This window comes from Lutra lutra, chromosome 5, assembly GCF_902655055.1.
Source record: "Lutra lutra chromosome 5, mLutLut1.2, whole genome shotgun sequence".
NCBI classification, from domain to species: domain Eukaryota; kingdom Metazoa; phylum Chordata; class Mammalia; order Carnivora; family Mustelidae; genus Lutra; species Lutra lutra.
This window is the reverse complement of record NC_062282.1, coordinates 239,133-262,843: the sequence shown is the minus strand read 5'-3', so window position 1 is coordinate 262,843 and position 23,711 is coordinate 239,133. Positions and strand designations below refer to the sequence as shown.

The following is a 23,711-nucleotide window of genomic DNA, read 5'->3' as shown; positions in this document are numbered from 1 at the left end:
TCTGGAGAAGTACCTGCGAAGGGGCTGGGCTGCCCGTGGAGTTCTAGCTCACACCGATGTGCGGCCACTCTCGCCCTGTAGAGCACAGATAACAGGAGAATACACGTGGGTCAGTTTGTGCGGCTGCGGGGACGGGCGCCGTGCTGGTGTCACGGCTGTGTCTAGGAGACAAGATGCTCTCTAATTTCTTCTGTCTTTCCTCAGCTGCAGGTCTGCTGAAAACTCCAATTCACATAATTTCTCAAGCCAAAAAAGGGCTAATGAATTTGCTTCGAAAGCAGACACACACATACAACGTGCTTTTGTGTTTTTCTGGATGACCACAATGAATACACAGTCAATTTTTATGATTTCCAGTAGTGACATTCCATAAACTCACCAAGAACACTAAGTCAGTGAATAGTAAACCATCCTTCATAGGGCAGCACGTATACACACACACAGAAATCACGGAGCTCATGATATTAAATTCTAAGCAATCTCATCCTCATAGATGCTATTTCATTATTTTCAGAAGAAAAAAACAAGGCTTAAGTGACTGCCTTTACGCCACCTCTCCAGCAGATGTCAGTGCTGAGACTCAAATCCAGGCCAAAAGACCTCAGAGTCAGAGCTCCCCACAGTGCATGCTGCTCCCTACCCATCCTCTGGTCATATCTGTAAAGAGACCAGAGATGGGGGAGCACAGACTTGGGGTGGAGCAAGGACGGGGAACAGGAATAGGGGAGCAGGGATGGAGAGCAGGGATGGGGGAGCAGGGACAGGGGAGCAGGGCTGGGAGAGCAGGGACAGGGGAGCAGGGATGGAGAGCAGGGACGGGGGAGCAGGGACGGGGAGTAGGGCTGGGAGAGCAGGGACAGGGGAGCAGGGATGGAGAGCAGGGACAGGGGAGCAGGGACAGGGGAGCAGGAATAGGGGAGCAGGGATGGAGAGCAGGGATGGGGGAGCAGGGACAGGGGAGTAGGGCTGGGAGAGCAGGAACAGGGGAGCAGGGATGGAGAGCAGGGATAGGGGAGCAGGGATGGAGAGCAGGGATAGGGGAGCAGGGATGGAGGCAGGAATGGGAGAGCAGGGACAGGGGAGCAGGGATGGAGAGCAGGGACAGGGGAGCAGGGATGGAGAGCAGGGATGGAGGCAGGAATGGGAGAGCAGGGACAGGGGAGGAGGGACAAGGGAGCAGGTAGGAATTCTGAAAAACCAAAGTAGTAGAAACATTATTTGCTTCCCTCTTAAAATGTTGGGTGGGAGCCTCTGTCCTCCGCTTTCTAGGTTTGGACGATACTCTGTAGGATATGATGTCCAGTACTGATTGAACCGTCCTGTGTGCAAGCTTCACACGCCCTCAGGGAGGTCCCTGACAGGGGTGCTGGGCGACCTGCTGAGCCACACCTGTCCCGCCCCACCCCAGGTGAGCGCGGTTCTGTGCAGACGGTGGGGCACTTACCCGTTCGGGCACCTGGGGCAGCGGGAGCCCACTTCGCACCTCAACCTGTGTGAAAAGCCAGGAGAGGTTAGGGTTCCCCCTCTTCCTTGGTTTTATGGGGGAAAACATATGGAAAAGAGCAAGCTGAATGTGAGTTTCAATTATGATAATCAAGCCAAAACCAGGCTGAAAACGGAAAACTCTGGGACCGTAAATGAAGGTGAGAGTACTTCAGAGTGCAGGGCTGGTCCCGGGGTGCGGGAGGGGTGAGAAAGCAGGGGCAGTGACCGTGGGCTCTGTGTGAGCAGGTCCTGGAGGGGGGTGCTTCCGTGCTTCAAGGGTCAGCTTGGTCCCTCGCCTGTTTTTACAAGCTCGGCCCTTGGGTATCCTGGTTTTCCTCCCTCGCGTTTAGGATGTGTCGTATCTTTAAAAATAAGAGGGCACACACCATCTCAGCCAGCCGGCATGGGGGCTGGAGGGGGGCTCTGTCCCTGGAGGCCACCCCTCACCCTGCACTCTTCCCAGCAGCAGGTGAGGGGGGCTCACCGTCGGCAGAGGGGGTGAGGGGAAAGCCGGCCGTGGGAGCCCTCCTCCCGCCACAGCAGATGCACCAGGTTTTCTCAGCGTCTAAAGGTCGGCCTGAATAAGCCAAAGGGGGAAGGTGGACTCTGAGGAGGGATGGACAGTCACACCCACAGAGGGAGGCTCACAAATGTGGCCTCCTGGGGAGGCCCTCCCATCCCGGGGCCACATGGTGGGGCGGAGCGGGGGAGGGGGGGGGGTTGAGCAGGAATCCCCTGATGGGGCCACAGGGCCCTGGGCTCCCTCTGGATGGGACCCAGGTGTGGGGGAGGCTCACGCCAGACGTCATGAGCAGGACCCTCCTGCAGGACTCAGGGCTACAAAGGGGACCCTGGTGGGCATGATGTTTCTGCTGTGATGTGGCCGTGAGCACATAGTTACACTCACGACACTGAAAGCGACAGGCAGAGAGGCTGAATCAGAGCTAACCCTCATCTGGCATCACAGACCTGAGAGCTGAGGGGCTCAGACCCCTCCCCATCAGGCAGTGGGTTAAGGGGCCAGCACCTCCCAGAGGAGGCACCTGGAGCTATGAAGCCGACATCTCTGGTAGGGGAAGGGAGAAGGGGAGGACTGTGCCCCCACCTCCCGAAAGGTCTCAACACGGCATTAATGGGGCAGCATCTGAGCCCAAGGGTTTCCCTGGTGGTGGGAGGTAGGGGGGGGCAGGGGCTTCCCAGAGGAGGAGATGCCAGGGCTGGGAGTTCCTTGGACAGGTCACCATGTGCGGTGTCAAAGGCAGGCAGATACCCACTGCTGAGAAAGCCTTTCCCCTGGGACGAGCGTCCGGGGCCCTGGCGGAGGGGACTTGGCAAGTGCCGCTGGAAAGCTCTACCAGTCGATTTAAATCAGCCTGAGAGCACAGCCCTACTTCGAGGGCTGGTCCTAAGCCCTGGTGGGAGTTGGATGAGGTGCCCCCGCAGCCCGTGAGCAGCTGGCCCGACTGAGCCCCACTCCAGGGACCACCGCTGAGGGATAAAGACTGGGTCGGGGACTCGGAGGGCCTTGACGTCTTGTCCCGGGAGCTGGTGTGGTCAGATGTCAGACCTCCTGCCCCAGCCCTTGGTCTTGCTCACTGAGGTGTGGAAAACACAGACACACATGGATTTTTTTAGAGAGAGAGCGTGCGTGGGGTGGGAGGAGGGGCAGAGGGAGAGAGAGAGAGAGAACCTCCAGCAGGCTCCGCACCCGGCATTGCTGAGATCAGGATCTGAGCTGAAACCAGGAGTCGTCACTTACCAGCTGAGCCTCCCAGGCGCCCCTACAGAGGCACATTTTGAATTACTCCCAGGACACTGGTCCACACAACACGGACCAAATTTGTTCCATAAAGCGAATTGCCAAGAAAACTTGATACAAAGTATTTCCTACACTGGAAATCTGAGAGAAGTCTGGGGCAGGCACAAGGGGCGTTTGTCCCCTGCGGGGACACCGGTCCCCTGCATCCATCCCTGTGCTGAGCCTGGTGTGGGGAGGGAGGACCAGAGCATAGGAAACAAGGCTGCGGCCCCCAGCCTCCCAGCCGTGAGGACAGGACCCAGGGCGTCGGCTTTGAGACCGTGACTAAGTGGGTTAGGGACACGGTGACGCAGGCAATTCGTAGCAGCTCATTCGTTACACAGCATTTCTGTGTTTTCTACACAAGGTACTGGCTCTAGAAACCCCAGCCTCGTGGTGTTATTGCTGGTCAGAAATGAAGAGAGACTGGGCAGAAAATACTCCACGTGGCCTTGCCCCCAGCAACGGGTCCGGCTGCCGCCCCAGGGGACTCACACTCACTTTGCGTCCGTCGCGGCCGAGACGTCCACCCTGTGCCTCGCCCTCAGGGACGTGTTCTTCACTTTCGTCTCTGCCACAGGAGGTAGGAGGACAGGCACCACAACGCAGAACAGCGAGAGCCGAGGGGGCAGGACTGTCCCTGACGGCGCTTTCCTCTTCTGTCCGAACAGGAATTTTAGTTTTCCTTGAAACTGCATTGTCTGGCGTTTGAAAGACAGAAACGAAGGTGTGTCCACAGGGCCAATTAGCGACACTGCCTGAGAACGCAGGACGCACACTCTCAGGACAGAAACGTGAAGAATCTTATCCTGAGTCACTAAGGAGACACAAACCAAGGATTCCTCCATGGTTGGCCTGCGGGGGATGGGAATGTCCCAGGGCCTTCAGAGCGAGTCACAGTTTCTCTGCGGTCTTGGGAATATCCTTTAACGGAGAAGTGTGTGCTCGTGTATGCACTCCTGGGTGTGCAGGAGTGGGAACCTTGCCCAGCGAGCACTAGTGTGCGTGGCCATGAGCGGTCACTGGCCCCCCCAGAGCCAGCCACCAGCTCTTCCAGCTTTAACTCTCCATTTCAGACTGTCACCCCTCCAATGACGATGGAGCTTAGGGACAACTTGATTTTATCTGGAGTATACAGAGTGAGTTAAACAGCCAACAAGTAATTTAGGGGTTTGTGATAAAAGAAAATAAAAGCTCTTTCCACAGTGGAAAAGTTAATCTAAATTACTAAGTGCCTTCAGGGCATTTCTGCCCGTGATGGAAGAATGACCCCACAATGTGCCCCCCCATCCGTCCAGCCCTCCAACCCTCCCTCCCTCTCTCCGTCCCTGCATCTACCCGTCCATCCCTCCATCCATCCACTTACCCCCATCCATCCCCAACCTCCCATTATCCTTGTCCATCTGCCCACTTGTATATGGATTTACTGAATGAACAAACATTTGCAGAGCACCTACTGCTTGCCAGTCACGTGCTTGCGGCGAGAATGCAAGCTGTGCGCTGGGACATGCTCACCAGAGAAAAAAGACCTGACGTGGAATGTCTGCCAGTTTCTTTGGGGGAAATATTCCTATCATGGCTGATTTTAAGCCATCAAGTAAACGTCAACTGGACCTCTAAATTCCTGAGTACCGGTGGGCTCTCACGGGCAGCCTGAGCCAGTCTGGGTGGTTGTACCACTGTCACCCAACTGTGGCAAGAGGGTGGCTTCCATAGTCACAGAGGAACGCCAGGAGGAGCTGTGGGTCATGCACACTGGCCTGTTCTCAGTGCGTCCCTTGTGAACGCCTGAGCCCTTTGCAAGTGTGTGCAGTAACGGATTTCATGGATTAGTATCGTTGCACATTTTCAGACAAATTTCTTTTGTTTCCTCTATTCAGTGCATTGTTTTTTAGTTTCATTTTACTCTATATTCTAATTTTTTCTTGATTGTATAGAAAAATCTCTCCAATTTCATTCCTCTGGAGATAAGAATTGCCAATGTACCAGGAATGGGATATCCAATTTTAAAAAGTGCACATCCCTTCTAATGCAGTAAATAGTAACTATACTAGTTTCTACAAAATTCAGAACAAAATACTAGCAAAATAAAAGACCTTAAGGTCAGCAATCCCCTAAAGAAGAGACGAGCAGTCCCTGTGTGCACGGAGGCAGCAGGCCCGGGAGCACAGAGCAGGGGAAAAGCTGCTCGTCTGGCGAAGGCCCTGGTGTGCACGGAAAGGCCTGCAGAAGTGGACGGTGTTCGGGCCTCTGCTGTAGGGCTGAGCCTTCCCGGGGGCCCCAGAGACATCGCCACTGTCACCCCCCAGCGACCTTCTTCACTGTCCCCTCGGATCAGGAGAATAAGCGCAGGGATCATGAAGCGGCCCGTGTACTGCCGGATGGCTGAGGCGCGAGACGGCCATCAGGGGCCACCGCCAAGGCAGCCTGGAGCGACTTCCTGAGTGGCCGCCACTCTGGCCAAGTGCAGAGAAACCTGGCGGGCCGCCTGGCCTCAGCGGGTGACCCGGGACTCTGGAAGAGCAGCGGGTCCACCGACGACCTCTAGTGTGGGGAGGGGTCGGCCACGAGGCCCAGGGACGAGCACACTGGAGGCGGAGGGGTCTTGAGTCCTGGGGAAGGTCCGCACGGCCGCCCACTCCCGCGGTCAGCGGGGCAGAAGCCCGGGGAGGCCGCGCGAGGACGCGCAGCAGGGACAGCGAGGGCGCGGACGTCTGGGGCGGGTGCGCAAGGGAAGGACACTGTGCCTCTCGCTCTCCGCTGCTGAGGTGACGATACGCACCACCTGCGCGCGCCGCTTTTATTTAAGACAAAAGGCGAGAGGAGCGGGTCCGGGGAAAGCACGGCCGGGCGGCCGCCGAGGCCTTCCCCGAACCCACCCCGCGGGACCCTGGTCTGCGGGGCCTGACTCGGGCGCGCGCTTCCGACGGCCGCCGCGGGTTAGGGTTGGGGCTCCGCAGCCCGGAGAAGGCCGGCCCGGAGCCAGACGACGGGGAAGCGCGGGCGACCGCAGCGGGCAGCATGGCCACGGGCGGCGCGGGCAGCGGAGGGCCCCCTCCGGCCACGCGGGCCCGCGGGGCCTCCAGAGCCGCTCGAAGACCGTCCAGAGCGGCGCCCACCGCCCTCCGGCTCCGGCCGAGCCCCTTCGGGACACCCGCAGCCCGGCCCGGCGCAGCAGAGCACGGAGGGGGCAGCAGGACCCGGCTCAGGGTGACAGCGACGCCGGAGGGGCCCAGAGTCCGGGAGGGGGGGCCGGAGGTCGTGGTGTGGGTCTGCGGGAGGGGCCCCGGGGGGGGCTGAGGGCGCAGCGGGGCGCAGCGGGGCCCCGTCGAGCGGACCCCCCAGGCGGTCAGGTGGGCTGGGACGCGCCCCTCCCCCGTGCCCCCGGGGGCCGGAGGAGTCGGGCAGAGGGAAAGCCCAGGGGCCCGCGGGCAAGACGAGAGGCTGAAAGCCGCAGGCCGCGCAGGGGCGAGGGCGCACGCCAGGCCGCGGGGCGCGCAGCGCAAGCGTCCCTCAAGGGGCCGCGAGGGAGGAGCCCCGAGGGAGGGGCTCCGCGGCCGGGAGACCCCGCGCGGATCGGGCCGCCAGGGGGCGCGCACTCACCAGGAAGCCCGAGGTGCTGTCCAGCAGGCAGCGCACGCGGCACACGAAGCAGCGCGTCAGGAAGGCCGAGAAGTCCACGGGCGCGTCCGCGCCTCCCTCCTGCGCGCGCAGCAGCCTCCCCAGGACGGCGTCCTCTGCGGCCCGGCGGAGAGACCCGCGGTGAGCGCGCTCCGCTCCGACCGGCTCGCCCGCGCGCCCGGGGCCGGGTGGGGGCGCGCGCGCTCACGGCCACACGGGGGCGCGCGCGGCCACACACGGGGCTTTCCCACGCCACTCCCGTCCGCGCGCCGCCATCGCCACGCACAGCCTCACACGCACCCTGACCCAGAGCCTCCCCCACGCTTCCAAAATGACACACACCCCACCCCCCACGCCCTGACTCGCACGCCACCTCACACACGACCTCACACACCCATGCTGCACTCACACACGTACATCCCACCGAGCACGCCACACCTGCTACCACATCCCCCACACCCACTCCCTCCACACACGCCTGCCCGGCGTCGCACGCGCACACGCCCACGCCGGCGTCTCTCCCGGGGCTCCCCGCGGCCCTCACCCCGAGAGCGCGCGCGCGGCCCGGACAGAGTCTGCCGCCGCGGTCCTCCGCCCGGAAGCGCGCCACCGCAGCGCGCGCGTGCAGGGCTGCGGCCCGGCCGTCCCTCCCCGCTTGGGTCTCAGGAAGGTACCGCACGCGGGCCCCGGCTTTTCTCTCGCGCTCGGCTTTTGAGGGAAATCAGGCATCGCCCGAGACTGTGCTAGAAGCTCTTCTTGACCTGCTTACAACTTCGGGGGGCGTGCGGGAGAGCCGGGAGCCCCCGGGGCACACTGCCCGCCCCTCCGTCGCCCGCCTGCGCCACGACCGCTCAGGGACAGGGACGCCGGCCGCAGCTGTCGGGACGGCGCAAGGGCCGTGGGCTTGGAGGAACCGCTTCGCGGGGGGCTTGCCCGCAAGGGGCGAGGTCTCCGAGCAGACAGTAACCTGTCGGCCTTTCTTCAGGTAAACCTGCTACGGCCCAGAGGAGTTTGCGGGAAGACGTGCGTCTGGAGGGGAATTCGCAAAAGGGGAGCCCAGTACTGCGGCTGCTCTGAGGTGGTGCGCGGGAGCCGGACAGCGGCGTGGGCGCCCCGCGGCGCTACGGCTTCTCCCCGGAAGCCGACAAGGCCCCGCGCTACGCTCTGGAGCGCGCACGCCGACGTCTCCCGGGGGCACGCGCACGCCTCGCGCAGCTCGGCCTGGGCCCTGCCCGCGGAGGCCCAGAGACCCACCTGTGTCCGCGGGCGGCGGCTGCCCGCACGCCGCCCGGGGGGGGTCCATGGCCCAGTGCAGCTGGCGGCAGAAGTCCTGGCGGTCGTCCACGTGGATGTAGTCGTAGACGTTCTGGTGCATCACGTCCGTCTGCAACAGGCAACACCGCTTCAGGGCGGGCGTCTGCGTGCCCGTGAGTGGGAACCGCGACCCCGCCGGCGGCTGCGAAGACGCGTCGCGGGGGAAAGGCAGCCTTCGGCGTCTGACTCCTGCGAGGGCCCCCGCCCCCGCCCCCTCGCGCAGGCCGTGCTCTCGGGGCGGAGCAGGAGGCTCAGAGGCCGAACACCTTGGGGGTCCGGGGCACCCGCTTTCCCCCAGGACTCGGAGAGCTCCCCAGGCCGTGCGTTCACGAGGCCCGACGAACAGAAGGTCATTGGGGAAGCATCGCTGAGGACTGAGGTGGGAGCGGCCAGCGGCGCAGGGAACCCTCCGAGCACAGGAGAGCCTTGCCAGGCCTCCCGGCCAGTGACCTCCTTCGTCCCAGCACCTCCAGGCCCCGCGGCTGCTTCCTTCCACGATGCCGCGAGGACCCGCCGGCTTCCCGCCCTCTCTCTAGTCCCTTGTCCTCTCACCTGCTTGAGCCCTGAACACAGAGGCCGACCCTCAGAGGCACCAGGTCTACACTGGGAAGCTGCAGTTCAGGACGTAGCCGCCACAGCTGCGGGCTACAAAGACTGGTTTCCGAGGAACACGACTATGCGACTGTCAGCACGAGTGTTCTCAGAGGGCAGAGCAAATTGCCCCCTCCCTTCCCTTAACTGAAGGGTGTCACCCGTCATCCACACCGAGAGCCTGGCCCAACACCAGAACAACCGGCCGGGTGCCCTTGATGATCTCTTCGGAATGGGCCATTTCTAAGTCTGTGTCATTTCCCAACAGGATCGTTATGATAATTAGATGGAGAGAAAGTTCCTGAAGGATTAAGACCAGAAATTAGGTTACTTTGAAAGAAAGTCACTAGTAAACTCACCCAGACTGGATGAGACCCACCATCTTTTCAAGGGGCTGTACTCTTGCCCGTAACTCCAGGGCTAGGGTTCACTGGGACCCCCAAATGTCAAGCAAGATACAAATGCAGGGAGGCAGAAAAGGAACATAATCCTAACTTGAAAGCTGTACTACAATCACCCGTGTATTTCTTAGTCCAAAGAGACTATGTTTTCAGAGAAAGAAGTGGTCACAGAGAGGTCAGAATGCTTCTTGTCCTTGGTCGCTGTCATCCAGGGTCAGAGGCTCTGGACGTGAACTTGAGGCCAACAGGCAGAAACCAACTCATGGTAGAAGCGGATGCATCGGGCTTTCCCTCCAGTTCAAGACTTGGGGGCTCCCACTCCCCTGCCAGCTCTAACCTCACTTGGCGGCTCCTATGGTCCTGAGTGTCCTTCCCACAGGGACACTTCCTAAGAAACTTCTGCAATTCAGTACAGCATATGGGTGGAAAAGTGCCTGAGTGAAAAGCATGCAGTTGGGAGTGAGTTCTCAGTGGAACCCCCACCCAGATCAGGAAACACAAAAGCTTCCCAGAGCCCCCTTCCTTCCAGCCCCCTGTGGGTGGCCATGGTGCAGATGAGGCGTGCTGTAGGCTGCTTGTTTGTAAATGGCACGCTGCTCTTCCATGTCTGTCCTCTTGTCATCACCACAGTTGTAACGTTCACCGTGCCGCGCAGTGTGCGGCCGTGGTTTCTCAGGCCCACAGGGTGTTTCCACCTGATTAACCCACTTGGCCCCTTCCCCATGCCACCTCTGCGTCCGACTGCGTCTCTGTTGGGTGCACACCTGGCGGTGGGATTCCTGGGTCGGGATGGCAGAGGGTCAGCGCTAGTAGACAACACCAAGCAACTTTCCAGAGGTAGTGCCTAAGTGGGCCACTGCGGCGTTGCCCCCCAGTCCAGTCGCTTCATGTTCTGGCTGACACATAGCATTCCCAGCCTTCTTTCTCTGAGCTGCTGTGGCACAAGTGTCACCAGTTCTCACTGTGGGTTTTTTGTCACTGTCATAAAGCCCAAGGAAACCGTGCGTCTTCTCACATAATTATCGGTCTTCAGGTGTAAGTGTGCACGTGTGTATATGTCATGTTGATGTACGCATGTTACTTTTTTCTTTTTTGTCCTTCCCCCAGTTCCACTGAGCAATCTTGCTGACTTTCTTGTTTTTCATCTGCTCTGGACATGGGTCCCCTACTGGGTGGGCTCTGCTACCAATGTCATCACTCCTTGGCTTGCCTTCCTGCTCTCTTAGTGGATCTAATGCAGCTGATTCATCAGTCTTTCCTCATGGGTAGGGTTTTGCCCTCATCATTCCTCACCGATCTCCTAACTTAGTCTTGAAGCTTCTAGAAACTTCTCCCATCACCTGATATTCACTATGCATGGTGTGAAGTAAGAGGATTCACTTCTTTTCCATGTGGATCCGGTTCACCCAACTCCTTTTGTTGACAAGGCCACCAGTTCCCTACCACCAGGCAGTGTCCCTTTTATTATAAATCTCGCACCCGTGCACACGTGTCTGCCCGGAGCTTTCAGTTCTGTCCTGTGAATCAGTTCATCAACTTCTGTGCCCAGCTCATGCTCTCCCAGCAACTGGGTTTTATAGGAAGTCTTATGTCCAGCATGTAAGTCCCGAGTAATCACCGCTCCTGCCCCCTTGCCCTCTCTGGGTGGTCCCAGCTCTTTCCACCTAGAAAAGCTGCTCAGTTTTTATGTCATTACCTCTATACATGATCTGATATCTTCGTAGTGATAATGGAGCTCTCCAGTTCACAAATATGGTATACCCTTCTGTTTGGTCCTTCTTTAAATTCTATAAATAATGTTTTCTGTTTTCTGTGTGAGGTACTGTACTGCATACCACTTGACGGGCTCGTTAGCGGGAATTCAGTGTTCTTCTATCCTGCCGTAGATGGATAGTATTTTCCCCCTGTATAGTTTTGATGAAAGGAAATGACCATGCTGACCTCTGAGCACTGGATAGTCATAGTTCCCACGGCAAGTCAATAAACAGGCACCGTCATTCAGTTATTCTCTTGTGAGCTTTAGTGGGTGATCCCACACTTGGTAGAATCCCAGAAGGTGGGTGTCCCTGGATGCCCTGGTCGTGTCTTCCCACACCTTAGTTAATTAGCAGATGAACATGCAAGAGGGGGTCTGTGGCTTAACCAAAACAGGAGACAGACCAGCCAGGGGCGGGGGGTATAATAAAACTGGAAAAGATCATTCTGACTCAGACAAATTTGAAGACATATCAAATGTGAATACTTTTTAGGTTGGGGAATAAGGGCATAATAATTAGTGTGGCATGTCTGGCTGCCTTTGGTCTCCCTTAATTTCCCAGAGTCTGCTCCCTACAAAGCAAGGTCAAGCAAAACAAACAGTGGGGAAATGTGACAGAGTGGAGAAAGTAATAGCCATTGTCCCAATTTTATTATAAAATAATAGCAAAAAGCAAATAGTGGGAAAACAGACACAGCTTTGACCAAGTCAAACCAGCCTTCATTTTAGCTCTAAACCATCATTTATGGAGGTAAGAACAAAATCATTACCAATTTTTACAAACCTCATTCCAGCAGTTGTCATCTTTACTTTTTGTGCAAATTGTGTACACATCTGTCAACTAGCCTGTGGGACTTGTACCTGCTCCAAGTGCCCTCCCCCCCGGTTCACACGGGCACAGCTTTCCCCCAACTGCTGGCCTTTGAGAGAATGGACCACCTCTTGGATTGGTAAATATCGATGGCATCTGAATCCCACTTGCTCATCGCAAAGACTCCTGAATCTGGAACACACTGTAGTAATCGGGTCCCAACTTTTGTTAAGTATTATGCACAAGAAGCTCACAACAGCACAAATCTATTCTAATATTTTCCCAAAGTATTTTGCATAGAGACAATGCCTGATTTACTGGCATTTGGATACAATTTCCTTATAATAAAAGACAAAACTTTATTTTACATGTAACACTTGCTGGAAAATCACCAAGCTCCAAGAAAACCAAGAATCCAGGGTGTAAGTTTAGACCTGGGTCTGGAGCTGCCCCTCAGGACACGTGCATTTATCCCCGAAGCCAACCCCCCAGATTCTGGCTGAAGGCAGGCAGCTCTGGGTGTATGTGGAGAATACAAAGGGCAGTTCAGCAGTGACAGGAGCTGAAGAGAATTCTGAGCAGGGAAAAGGGAGACCAGACCATGTTTTCCTAGATTTAGACCTTGCACAAGCAATTAGGGAGACAAAAACAAGCCTTTATCATTTGGGGGCTGGAATCCTATTGTGTCCATAGCCTGGCTCGGCTATCAGGGGGTCCCTGAGCTCTGTGCTGTGTGAGGGGGCTCTACAGCCAGAGAGCCGGGCAAGCTCGGCCCCCCTGAGAGCACGTGCAGAAGGCCAAAGTGGGGAGGAAGGGCCTCCAGCCGCCGCTCCCGCTGCTCATCTGTCTGGGGTAGCCGAGGCCTTCCTCACCACTTCAGATCTCCTGACATCTGCCCCACAGTCTTCAGGAGGTGGAGATGGACACAAGGACACAGTGACAGACCCCTATTGTCACCTGCCAGGAGCAGCCAGTGGGCAGTCTCCCCTGCAGCCGGGCTGGTGGTGGCGACGCCTCCCCCTGACTGTCCCCAGGCGGCTGAGGCTCTGCCCAGTGCTCAGCACGTGGAGGAGGAACAGGAGGCTCTGAGCTGAGGCTCTACCCACCGGTCTTGCAGGGCAGCCCCTGCAGTGCCTCTTGGAGGTCAGGCCCACCGCACTTCCTCTGCTGGCCACACTGCTGGCCCTGCCTGTAGGGTCCCTGCTGGGGCCACGCCTCCCTGCGCTGCAGGGGCTGATCCAGGCCATGCGGTAGGCCCGCCGTGGGGTTGGCCTGTAGACGAGCCAGCGGCAGGGAAGAGGCCGGTCTGGGCGGTGTGTCAGCCATTCGGTCCCGGGTTCGGGTGGGAGAAAAGTGGATGTGGAGGTGGATGTAGAGGAGTTGCGACTCAGAGTCATCTGTACAGTGACAGCCACTTCAGTTTCGGAGATGGCTCAAAGTGACGGTTTTCATGGAAATCAGGTCAAATGTTCAGTCAGCTTCAGGGGCCTCAGGACAACTTGAATTTTCACATGTTGGGGACCCACATTCTCTGATCTTGGCTCCCACCGCCTTGGCTCCTGGGCACCCTCTGGGTCTTCCACCCGTCCAGCGAGATTTCCGTTATTGACTCCACGTACCGCCTCCCAGCTTCGTTCATCACTGGGCTCTGATCCCGGATCCCACACACATTTCCTCTCTGCTGGAAGGTGCCCCCACCACTGGAGGTGGGAGACCGGGCCCCTGGAGCGCTGGCCACGCCCAGCCTGGGACTGCCTGCCGTGGGTGGCCCCGAGAGTCTGGCCAGCGTCTCAGCGGGCAGTTTTCTGCTGGCTAGCCCTGGCCTGGGCACCTCAGTGACCTCGCCACCACCCAGGGGCCATGGCCTCCCCCTCCCCCATGAGGGTGTCTCCAGAATGTGCCCAGCCTCCTGCGGGCTCCGCCCTCTGTGCCCCCGTGTTACTAAATAATGCTTACGCTAAATTCGCATCAATTTTTATATTAAGCCATTCAAATCCTTTCACAGTTTCTGCTTCCGAGCAGGACCCTGACTGACAGACACACTGTACACTTGATTTTCCAAAGTTGTATTCTGTTCTTTCTCTAACTGCCTACTTGTACATTGCATGGAGTGTGTTCATAATTTTGCACGGTGAGCCCCTCTTCAGAGTATCTTTATGGGAATGGCTGTGGCCCTGCTGCTGAAGGGTCACCTTTGTGTTTCCCTGGGGCCCCGCGATCTCATCTGTCCACCACTAGCTCTGGACTCAGGGGCCTGCACTGTGTAAGAGTGTAAATTTGGATTCGGACTTCAAACTCAAGCCTTGGATTTCTCATGAGCAACTTCTTTCCTTCCCAGAGCCCCGGCAGAGAAGTTTCCTTTGCCCTCCCTGGGTCATGAGGGGGTGTTTTAGTGCACCCTTTTCTTGAAGGAGGATCTCAGTGTTTGATGGGTCTCAACCCCAGAGCCCTGTCCCAATGTCTGGAATCACCCAGCCTGGGCAGGCCTGGGGCAATGGACCAAAAATCCTCTGTGGATCAATAAGGGCATTTCCAGAACACACTATTTCCTGAATGTGCCCCAAATCTGGGGTCCCAGACAGTGATGCTGCGGCAAGCAAAGGTGCTCGCCGGCCCTCATCCAAATGTGAGATGCACAGTTGGGGGCACAGCCAGCAAAATTCACTGTTCTGTGCACTTGTGACACCCTGCACACCGTCACATCTCTTGCACAACCCCACGCCCCAGATAACACTGGGACGTAAAAATCCTTACCTGCTAAAAGCTCTGTGGTAAGAAAAGCCCAATTTTGCAGATGTTTAAGGCTGGAAGACAGTAAGCACGTGCAAGACAGTGGGACCCGCCACATGGCAGGTCAAAGAGCTGTGTTTACCTGGTGGAAGCCCAGATAGTCCACGATTGTTGCTGAAGCATAAAATATCATGCCTTCCGCACTCACGACCAGGGCAAAGCCATCGAGAGACTAGAAGAGACAAGAACTCGAATTGGCTCCTGCATACATTCTCAAAATCCTCACAATGAGAAAGTGCAAGCATTATTTTTGCTGCATTTTCAACCATTTCTCTTGTTTTGAGGTCCATATTCATAACCTCCAGAAATACCCACTTTTAAATTATGAGTATTTTGCAACAGGTCCCAAGTTAGCAGACGACAGGGGATCTTGGTCATGGTTTATAAGCCACAAGACTGTTCTTCGTTTTCTAGTGATAGAAAACTCTTGTTTTATAAAATACAAAAATCTTCATGATGAGATGATACTCCACCAGTATCTGGGACAGAAGAGAAACCTCACTTCCCCAATGCAGACTTTCCCTGCTCACACACTTTCTTCCAGCCTATGTTCTGGTTTTCCCAAGAGTTTTTATCATGAAAAAATGTTGAACTCCATCAAGTACTATTTCTACATCTACTGAAATAATCACATAAAATTTCTTTAGTCTATTAATATGGTGACTTTGGTGATAGGTTTCTGATGATGAATCGTTCTTATGTGTTATGGGGTTAGCCTTATCATAATTTTAAATATGTTCTTGGGACTGATAAATTTCACTTAGGAGATACCCATCTATATTTAAGGAAAAGCTAGCCTATGAGCATCTCTGCTTATTTTCGTGGGAGATCACCATAAATGAGTCAGACCCCCCCCTTCCTCTTTCCCATTTTTTTTTTTTAAAGATTTTTTATTTATTTATTTGGCAGAGAGAGATCACAAGCAGGCAGAGAGGCAGACAGAGAGAGAGGAGGAAGCAGGCTCTCCGCCGAGCAGAGAGCCCGATGCGGGGCTCGATCCCAGGACCCTGAGATCATGACCTGAGCCGAAGGCAGCGGCTTAACCCGCTGAGCCACCCAGGCGCCCCCCTCTTTCCCATTTTTTTGGCAAGGTTAGCCTTCTCTCTGAAAGTTTTCTCTTTGAAAGTTTCCACTTCCATAAGCATCCGGCTTGGGCACATTTTTTTTTTATTTTTTTTAAAGATTTTTATTTATTTATTTGACAGAGAGAGATCACAAGTAGGCAGAGAGCAGGCAGAGAGAGAGAGAGGGAAGCAGGCTCCCTGCTGAGCAGAGAGCCCGATGCGGGGCTCGACCCCAGGACCCTGAGACCATGACCTGAGCCGAAGGCAGCGGCTTAACCCACTGAGCCACCCAGGCGCCCCGGCTTGGGCACATTTTGAGGAGAGGGCAAGTGAAAAGGGGCAGACTTTAGCACCATCAATTTATGTAATGGTTATTAGTGTATCCAGGTTTTTAATTTTTTGTATATCAGTTATAGCTTCTTAAAATGTTTTCCATCAGTGCATCCATTTCCTCTTGATTTTAGATTTGCTACCATATGTTATTCACAATATTTTTATGATTATTAAATCTCAGTTGTACCCATAATTTTTGGGTGCATGTGTGTAGAAAATTAGGGTACATGGCTGTGCTGTGGCTGACTTCAAGTCTTTATTTGAAAAGCAAGCTTGGCAGCCCCGTCCTGCAGGAGCTTCCAGAACCACCGGTAGTGAGGGTGCACAGGGGAGCAGCCGCTGGACTGCATGGTTAGTGAGCACTCCAACCATCTCTCTCTCTATCCACCCGTCTATTCTCTTCTTCCTCCTCCTCACCATCATCACTGTCATGATATATAAAATGACAGTTCACGCTGCGTAGGTCCTCATGAGTGTCACGTGCCCTACGTGGGGTACCTCATTCAATTCCATGTCACCTCCATGGGGCAGGAGGTGGCGATGCTACTCGGTCAGTGCAGAAGCTGGAGGGGAGGGAGGCACCTGGCAGTGGAGTTCATAAATATTTCAATTTGTGTCTTTAAAATATAGACATTTAGAGACTCTAAATTAACTTCTGTAAGTTTGCGGTTACTAGCAATGTATCCCAATACTCATTTCCCTTAATTATGGACCATGTGGGATAGTTTTTCTTTTTTCTTTCTTTCTTTTTAAATTTTTGCCATTTTGTTAAGTGGTAAATTTTTTACCATTATTATCATTTTCCTTTCTTTGACTACTAATGCAATGGATATTAATGAGACCTTATACATTTACTGTTAATCTGTAGTTCTTCGGCAAACTGCCCATGAATATCATGTGCTAATTATTCTGTTAAGCTTTATAAATATCAATTTCTGAGAGTTTTTAAATTACTGATATTGAAGGTTTCTAGACATTCTAGGAAAATGGCAACCACTTAAACCCAAATACCCTCACCTCTAAATGATGGAAAACAGCATGACCGTGTGTAATTACACACATCTATGCCCTTGTCATGAGTCACGATGAGAACACAGGGAGCTAGTAACTCCCAAGCACAGATGAGCAGAGAAGCCAGTGCCCAGTGAGCTATGGAAGGGAGAAAGTGTGTGTTCTCCTCATGAAACTCGAGGAAAGAGCGAATTAAATCCAATGTAAGTGGAAGAAAAACGATTTTAAAAAAGTGAAAAAACCCACAATGATATTGTTTAAAACTGCCAAATAATGAACATCATCAACAGTCAATTTGGTTCTTTGGAAAGATTGATAAATAGATAACCCCCTAGCAAATTTGGTCAAGAAATAAACAAATTACCCCAGAGATTTAAAATCATTACAGGTCCTTCAGACATTAAAAGGTTAGTAAAAAATATTAAGAATGAAATTCAATAAATTAAGCAATTTAAGTGAAATGGACAAATTCTCTAAAACACACTAACAAAAGTGATACAAGAATGACTAGAAGGGGCACGTGGTTGGCTCAGGCAGTTAAGCATCCAACTCTTGGTTTTGGCTCAGGTCATGATCTCAGGGCCAGGAGACTGAGTCCTGCATTGGGCGCAGCACTAGGCATGGACCCTGCTTGAGATTCTTTCTCCTTCTCTCTGCCTCTGCCCCCCACCCCCACGTGTGCTCACTCATCTCTCCTTCAAAAAAAAAAAAAAAAGGAACAACTAGAAAAACCAAATAGCCCAATATCTATTAGACAAATTGAATTTGTTTTTTTTAAAGATTTTATTTACTTATTTGAGAGAAAGAGAGCATGGAAACATGAAAATTGGGAGGAGCAGAGGGAGAGGGAGAATAAGACTCCCTGCTGAGTGGAGAATTTGATGAGGGGCTTGAAACCAGGACCCTGGGATCATGACCAGAGCTGACATTAGACACTTAACTGACTGAGCCACCCAGTCATCCCTAAACAAACTGAATTTGTAATAAAAACCTTCCCACAAAGAAAACTCTAGTCACAGATCAGAAAACACAAAATGCCTAAGAATAAATCCAATAAAAGACATTCAGGACCCAAATAATCCAAGAGATATGCAGTGTTCTTAGATTGAAAGACCCCATGCAGGTAGAGAGCCAAGTTCCCTAAGTCAGTCTGTGGATGTGATGCCCAATCCCAATCTCAGGAGGGTTTCTTCTCTCAGCAGAAACTGTCAAGCTGATTCTAAAGTTGGTATGCATAAAGGGCCCATTTTACTAAAGCAACCATGTTAAAGAAGAACAAAATGTTAGAACTTATGCTGACTTTGTGACTTAGTGTAAAGCTGTGGTAACCAGGTCAACATGGCATTGTGTCTGGGACAGCTGGTTGTCTACATGGAAGAAATCGACACTGACTCCTATCTAATTCCACAAAAGTTAATTCAAGACATAGCTTAGGCCCAAAGATAAAACCCCATAATCATAAGGTTTCTAGAAGAAAACAAATTGTCTTCCTAAGTTGGGGATAGGCAGATTTGGATAGGACACAAAAACACTAGGCCTTCATGGGAAAACCCGATGAGTTGGGCTTTATGAAAAGACACTATTTAAAAATGAAAAAGGACAAGCTACAAACCAAGAAAACAGTATTCATAGTATATAGACAAAGGACTCTATCCAGAATACATAAAGAATGTCTATAAATCAATCGTAAAAAGGTGAACAACCCAATTTTTTTTTTAAATAGGCAAAAGTCGTGAACAAACCCTTTACTACAGAGATGGAAGAACGGCCTGTCTACAGATGGAAATTCGTCAGCATCACTAGTCATCAGGGAAGCAGAATGGAAATCACATGAAGACACCATTTCATACACACTGGTATGTTCACAGTCAAGAAAACAGACAGCACTACACGTTGGTAAAGATACGAAGCATCACCGGTAAGAACATAAAAGGCGGCAATCTCGTTTTGGGAAACTGTTGTGTGATTCCTCATAAAAACAAACGTGCATCTCTCCTGTGAGCGAAATTCCACTCTTAGTGCTTACCCAAGTGAAATGGGTGTGTTCCCAGAAACACGCAAACAAGAATGTTCATGGTGGCCTTATGCACAGTAGCCAAACTCTGGAAATAACCCAGCACCTACCAACCAGGGAACGAACACCGGAGTAACCCAAGTGCAGGAATTAGCACAGAGGCGAGCACCCAGCTGATCTCGGGGCCTGGGCATCTGCTTACATGGAGCCAAGAGCGAGCCTGACAAACCGATGGGACAAATACCGGAAAGCGGTTCCTTGACAGTGGCCGATGGGAACAAATTAAATGGAAGTTGGGAAAGATGTCTATACAAATACGTTTGAAAACCTAAATAAGTATATGTTTTCCTAGGAAAATATGATTTACCAGAAGGGACTCATGAAAGACAGAACCTTAAACAATTGACTTCTGTAGAAGAAACAGGAGAAGTTACCAAGGAGCCAGCCCACAAGAATGCACCAGGCCCGGATGGCTTTGAGAGCTAATTCCACCAAGTGTTAAAGATCGGATCACATCACTGCCCATAAATTGGCCAAGAGCGTAGAAAATGAGGGAAATATTCTAATTATTTTTAGAACTATATCATTGGCACTTAACTCTGATAAGGAAAATATAATAAAAATAAAATTACAGACCTTTCGTTATTAATGAGAACGTGCAAATGAAATATTAGCACACAGACTCCAGTTTCGTATCAAGGAAATATGATGGCCATGACCAAGTAGATGTATTCCAGGGATGCAAGGCTGACTCAACATTAGGAAATCCGTTAGCATGACACACCACATGTACAGATCTAAGGGTAAAAGCCTTATAATTATCTCCATAGATGGTAAAAAAAAAAAAAAAAAAGCTTTCCACAAAATTCAACACTTATTCTTTATAATAAAGAATTTATTCCTATAAATGTATAAAGAATTTATTCCTATAAATTCCTATAATTCCTGTACATTATTGGCATTATAGGTACATTCTTTTTTTTTTTTTTAAGATTTTTAAAATTTATTTGGCAGACAAAGATCACAAGTAGGCAGAGAGGCAGGCAGAGAGAGAGGAGGAACAGGTTCCCTGCTGAGCAGAGAGCCCGATGCGGGGCTCGATCCCAGGACCCTGAGGGGATCATGACCTGAGCGGAAGGCAGAAGCTTAACCCACTGAGCCACCCAGGTGCCCCTATAGGTACCTTCTTAACATGATAGTGTGTGAGTGTGTGTGTATTATTCCTAGGGAACCAACTTACTTAGTGAGGAAATAGTCTGTATCCAGTTAGATCAAGAAGCAAGGCAGATACCCATGATCTCCCATTCCAGTGTGTGCAAACTGCGGCCCCAAATTTGGCCGGCCGCTAGATTTTGTAAAGAAAATTTTCCTGGAACACAGCCACGCCTGACCGTTACTGATCGTTCGTGGCAACTCGTGCACCACAACAGCAGAGCCGAATAGTTGCAACGTATGGCCCGCGGCGCTGAAAATATTTACTGTCTGGCCTTTTAAAGAAGAGGCAGGCTGACTCCTGTCCCGCAGTGAGCACCGTGGGAGGGAGCTGTTGCTGTGAGTCAGGAGGAACCAACAGGAGGCGGGAGAACAGGAAAAGGAAAATGGTCTCTGTTTGCAGATGATATCACAGTTTTCCTGGAAAACCTTAGAAAGCCAATGATAAAATAACTCAAAAAAAAAAAAAAGAAAGAAAGAACTCAAGGAGGCAAGATATAAAATTAAATACATATATTCAATAATCTTTATATACTTTATATTAGAAAAATGAACAAATTAGAGGATGTGATGATAGATCAAACCTCATTTACAAACATCTCAAAGAAAATCCAAGTACTTTATAAATAAACTTAGCAAGAAATGTGTAAAACCTATGGGAAGAGAACTTTTAAACATCTCGAGACACAAAATTGTATTTGAACAAATGCAAAGACATCCTTTGTCCCTGGGGCTGATTCGGTACCGTGCGATGCCCGCTGTGCCCAGGTGAACCCGTCAGCTGATGCAGCTCTGTCTGTGCCCCGTGTCTGGACGGAGTGAGCTGAGCCTAAGCACGGGAGATAAACACGCCCTAAGCGCTACAAAACACAGGAGACGCGGGGAGGGAGGGCCGACCTCTGGAGCCACACAGGCTGGCGCTGTGCTCCTGGGTCCAGGCAGGTCATGGCTGTTGCAGGGAGTCCAGAAACAGACCCAGTTCAAGCAGGAGTGTGGCATAGGAAGCAGGCATCATGCCAACCGCTAGGACAAACACGGGCTTTTCTTTTCCTTCCTTCCTTTCTTTCTTTTTTTGAAGATTTTCTTTATTATTTGCGAGAGAAAGAGAATTCAAGAGAGCACAGCAGGGCAGAGGGAGAAGCAGGCTCCTTGCTGAGCAGGGAGCCCAATGTGGGGCTCACTCGATTCCAGGACCCTGGGACCATGCTGCGAGCTGAAGGCCACCGCTTCACCAACGGAGCCCCCAGGGACCCCAAAGACAGGCTTTTCAGTAAATGAGGCTCTGTCAGCCGTTTGTCAGCACTGCTTTTGTTCATCGGTCTGATCAGGGCCGGAGAGCCAGCCACAGGGTGATTTTGTGCCTTCAGTTTACCGGGTTGACGAGCTGACGTGGAGTGCTGCCTTACAACCCGTGGCCACCGGGCTCATTCTTTCACGACACATTCATCAGCCTTCCGTGCAGGGTCTCCTGACCTTGCAGAATTAGCTGTCTACCCTCTCCTCCCATTCTGTGCTCTGCAGTTGCTTGGGGAACTTGGTATTTTCTGTTCCTTACAGGTTTTCTAAAATTCACTTGTTGAAATAAGGGGAGCACACACACCCCAACTCCTAGCTCTGCTCCTGCTTGGCAGTGTGATGTGACTTTGTTCAGAGTAACATCAACCTAATGCACAAACAGCTCCATTCTAGATGCCGCAGGGCGGAGGCTGGGTTCTGGGGAGCTCCCCTGCTCTGCACCCTCACGCTCCCGCACGAATGTAGCTAGCTGGACAGCAGAAGGATAGGACGACCGTGGAAGGGCCAGAGACCCCCAGTACCATGAACCCTATGGGTTCCGAGCTGCCAGATTCCATGGTGCTGTGGTCAGACCTCCGTCTCACGGAGCCACACTGACCCTGTCCATGGTGAACGTGTCTTCTTCTGGGTGACACCTTGTCTTTTCTGTTTGCTCCCTTCTTTGTTTCCATACAACCGTGTTGTAGATTTTCTGCCTTCTTCCTTTCAAGGCACGAGACAACTGTAGTTTCGGGGGTGTGTTCTCTGTGTTGGGGCTAGAGGTGTGGGAAGCATGCACCTGCTGACCAGAGCCGGCGTGCTCTTCCCACAGACGGTACCGCATGGCCCCCACAGGGTTCCCGGGAGAGCCTCGGGGCAGTTTCATGCAGAGACACACATTCAGCTGCTGAAGTAGAATTCAAAAAGGAAAAGTCACAGCACTCATGAAAATATAAAATAAACTCTCGCCAAAGGTCTTCCTAAAGAGGGAAGAAGTAAGATTCAAAACCAGTCCAAAAGGCACTGGAGGAGCTAGCTGTTCGCAGGCCGTCAGGATAAGATTTCTGACGCAAAACTACCCTTTCTGGTAACCCCCGAGTGGCGTGGCTCCTCCCTGACTTGACAGTTTCAAAGTTGAGGACAGTTTTCTGATGTAGAGGTGCCAACACCAGGGCAGTGGCTTCAGGACAGGACTCCGAGTTTGTGCTGAGTTTTCTGGCCAAGAAATCCCAGTCTCACGCAGCCCTCCAGCTGTGGCCGTGGATTGAAAGGGCCCATCTCCTTGCAATGCCTCCCACCCTGGAACCCACTGTACTTCTGGAGGAGGAAACTGACCTCATACAACATAGGTGTCAGGCAAACGGTCTCCAGGAGTCAAACAAACTGTGCTGTCATTTAATACCCGGGAAGCTGCAGAGAAAGCGTCTGGTCCCCCTGTCCTAACACCTCCGAGTGGTGAATGCCAAGTCCAGTATTTGCCCAGATCTCACCCTGGGGGGCCAGCTGAGAGTTGTACATGTGCCCTAACCCTGCCCTGCCCCGGTGCCTCTGTTCTCAGACCCACAGTATTTGGCAGGAGCACCTATAAATATTTGGGTTTTGTTTATATCCTTTATCAGAAGTCCTGCCTTCTCTGCCTGAGGCCAAAGAGACATGGAGGCATGTGATGACATTTAGACCAGCTGTCGCCCTGCTGGGGTGGGAGTCTTGCTAAGAGGAAAGAGGGCACCTGGCCCCCACTGTTCCCATGCCAGCAGCCAACCTCCTGGGTATGATCCGGCCTCCCTCCTCCCCCGCGCTCAGCAGGACAGGCAGGGCTGAAGCCTCTGGGATGGGTGCCCATGGTGGGCTCCTGGCAGCAGCAGGGAGAAAAGGCTGGTACCATCCTCTTCCCATGCAGTGACAGAGACACGTGGACAAACCAGGGCAATGTCACTATGGCGGTTCACACTTCACTGATGGCGACACAGCATCCCGGAGGGGAGTCCCCAACCACGGATGCCTGTGCAGCCCCACCCGTGGGATTTGGACAGACGCGGGTGGGGACACACTGGCGTCCACGGAGGGGCTGTGAGAAGAAGGGCGTCAGTTGTGCTAACAGACTAACAAGGTGAACCTAAGTCATCAGCAGGCCGCGAGGGTCAGGTGACATTGCAATGGGTGCGCAGTCAGACCAACGGCCACACGATGCTGGCGATGGCGACTCTGGCCAGGCAGCGGGTTTTCGGTGCACGG

The 23,711-nt window shown here is 53.0% G+C and overlaps 1 protein-coding gene across 8 annotated transcripts in view; it reads right to left on the bottom strand.

Annotated features, from left to right (window-relative positions):
• AHRR (aryl hydrocarbon receptor repressor) overlaps positions 1-23,711 on the bottom strand; it is an 80,978-nt gene that overhangs the window by 4,742 nt on the left and 52,525 nt on the right. For 3 of the 8 annotated variants that reach the window (XM_047730176.1, XM_047730179.1, XM_047730178.1), the window contains 6 exons: positions 14,650-14,739; positions 8,159-8,288; positions 6,887-7,020; positions 3,785-3,984; positions 1,445-1,489; positions 14-75 (listed from right to left, as the gene is read on the bottom strand). In XM_047730176.1, the coding sequence (XP_047586132.1) occupies positions 14-75; positions 1,445-1,489; positions 3,785-3,984; positions 6,887-7,020; positions 8,159-8,288; positions 14,650-14,739 (661 nt within the window). The other 5 variants (XM_047730182.1, XM_047730180.1, XM_047730181.1 and 2 more) reach the window with 5 other exon arrangements.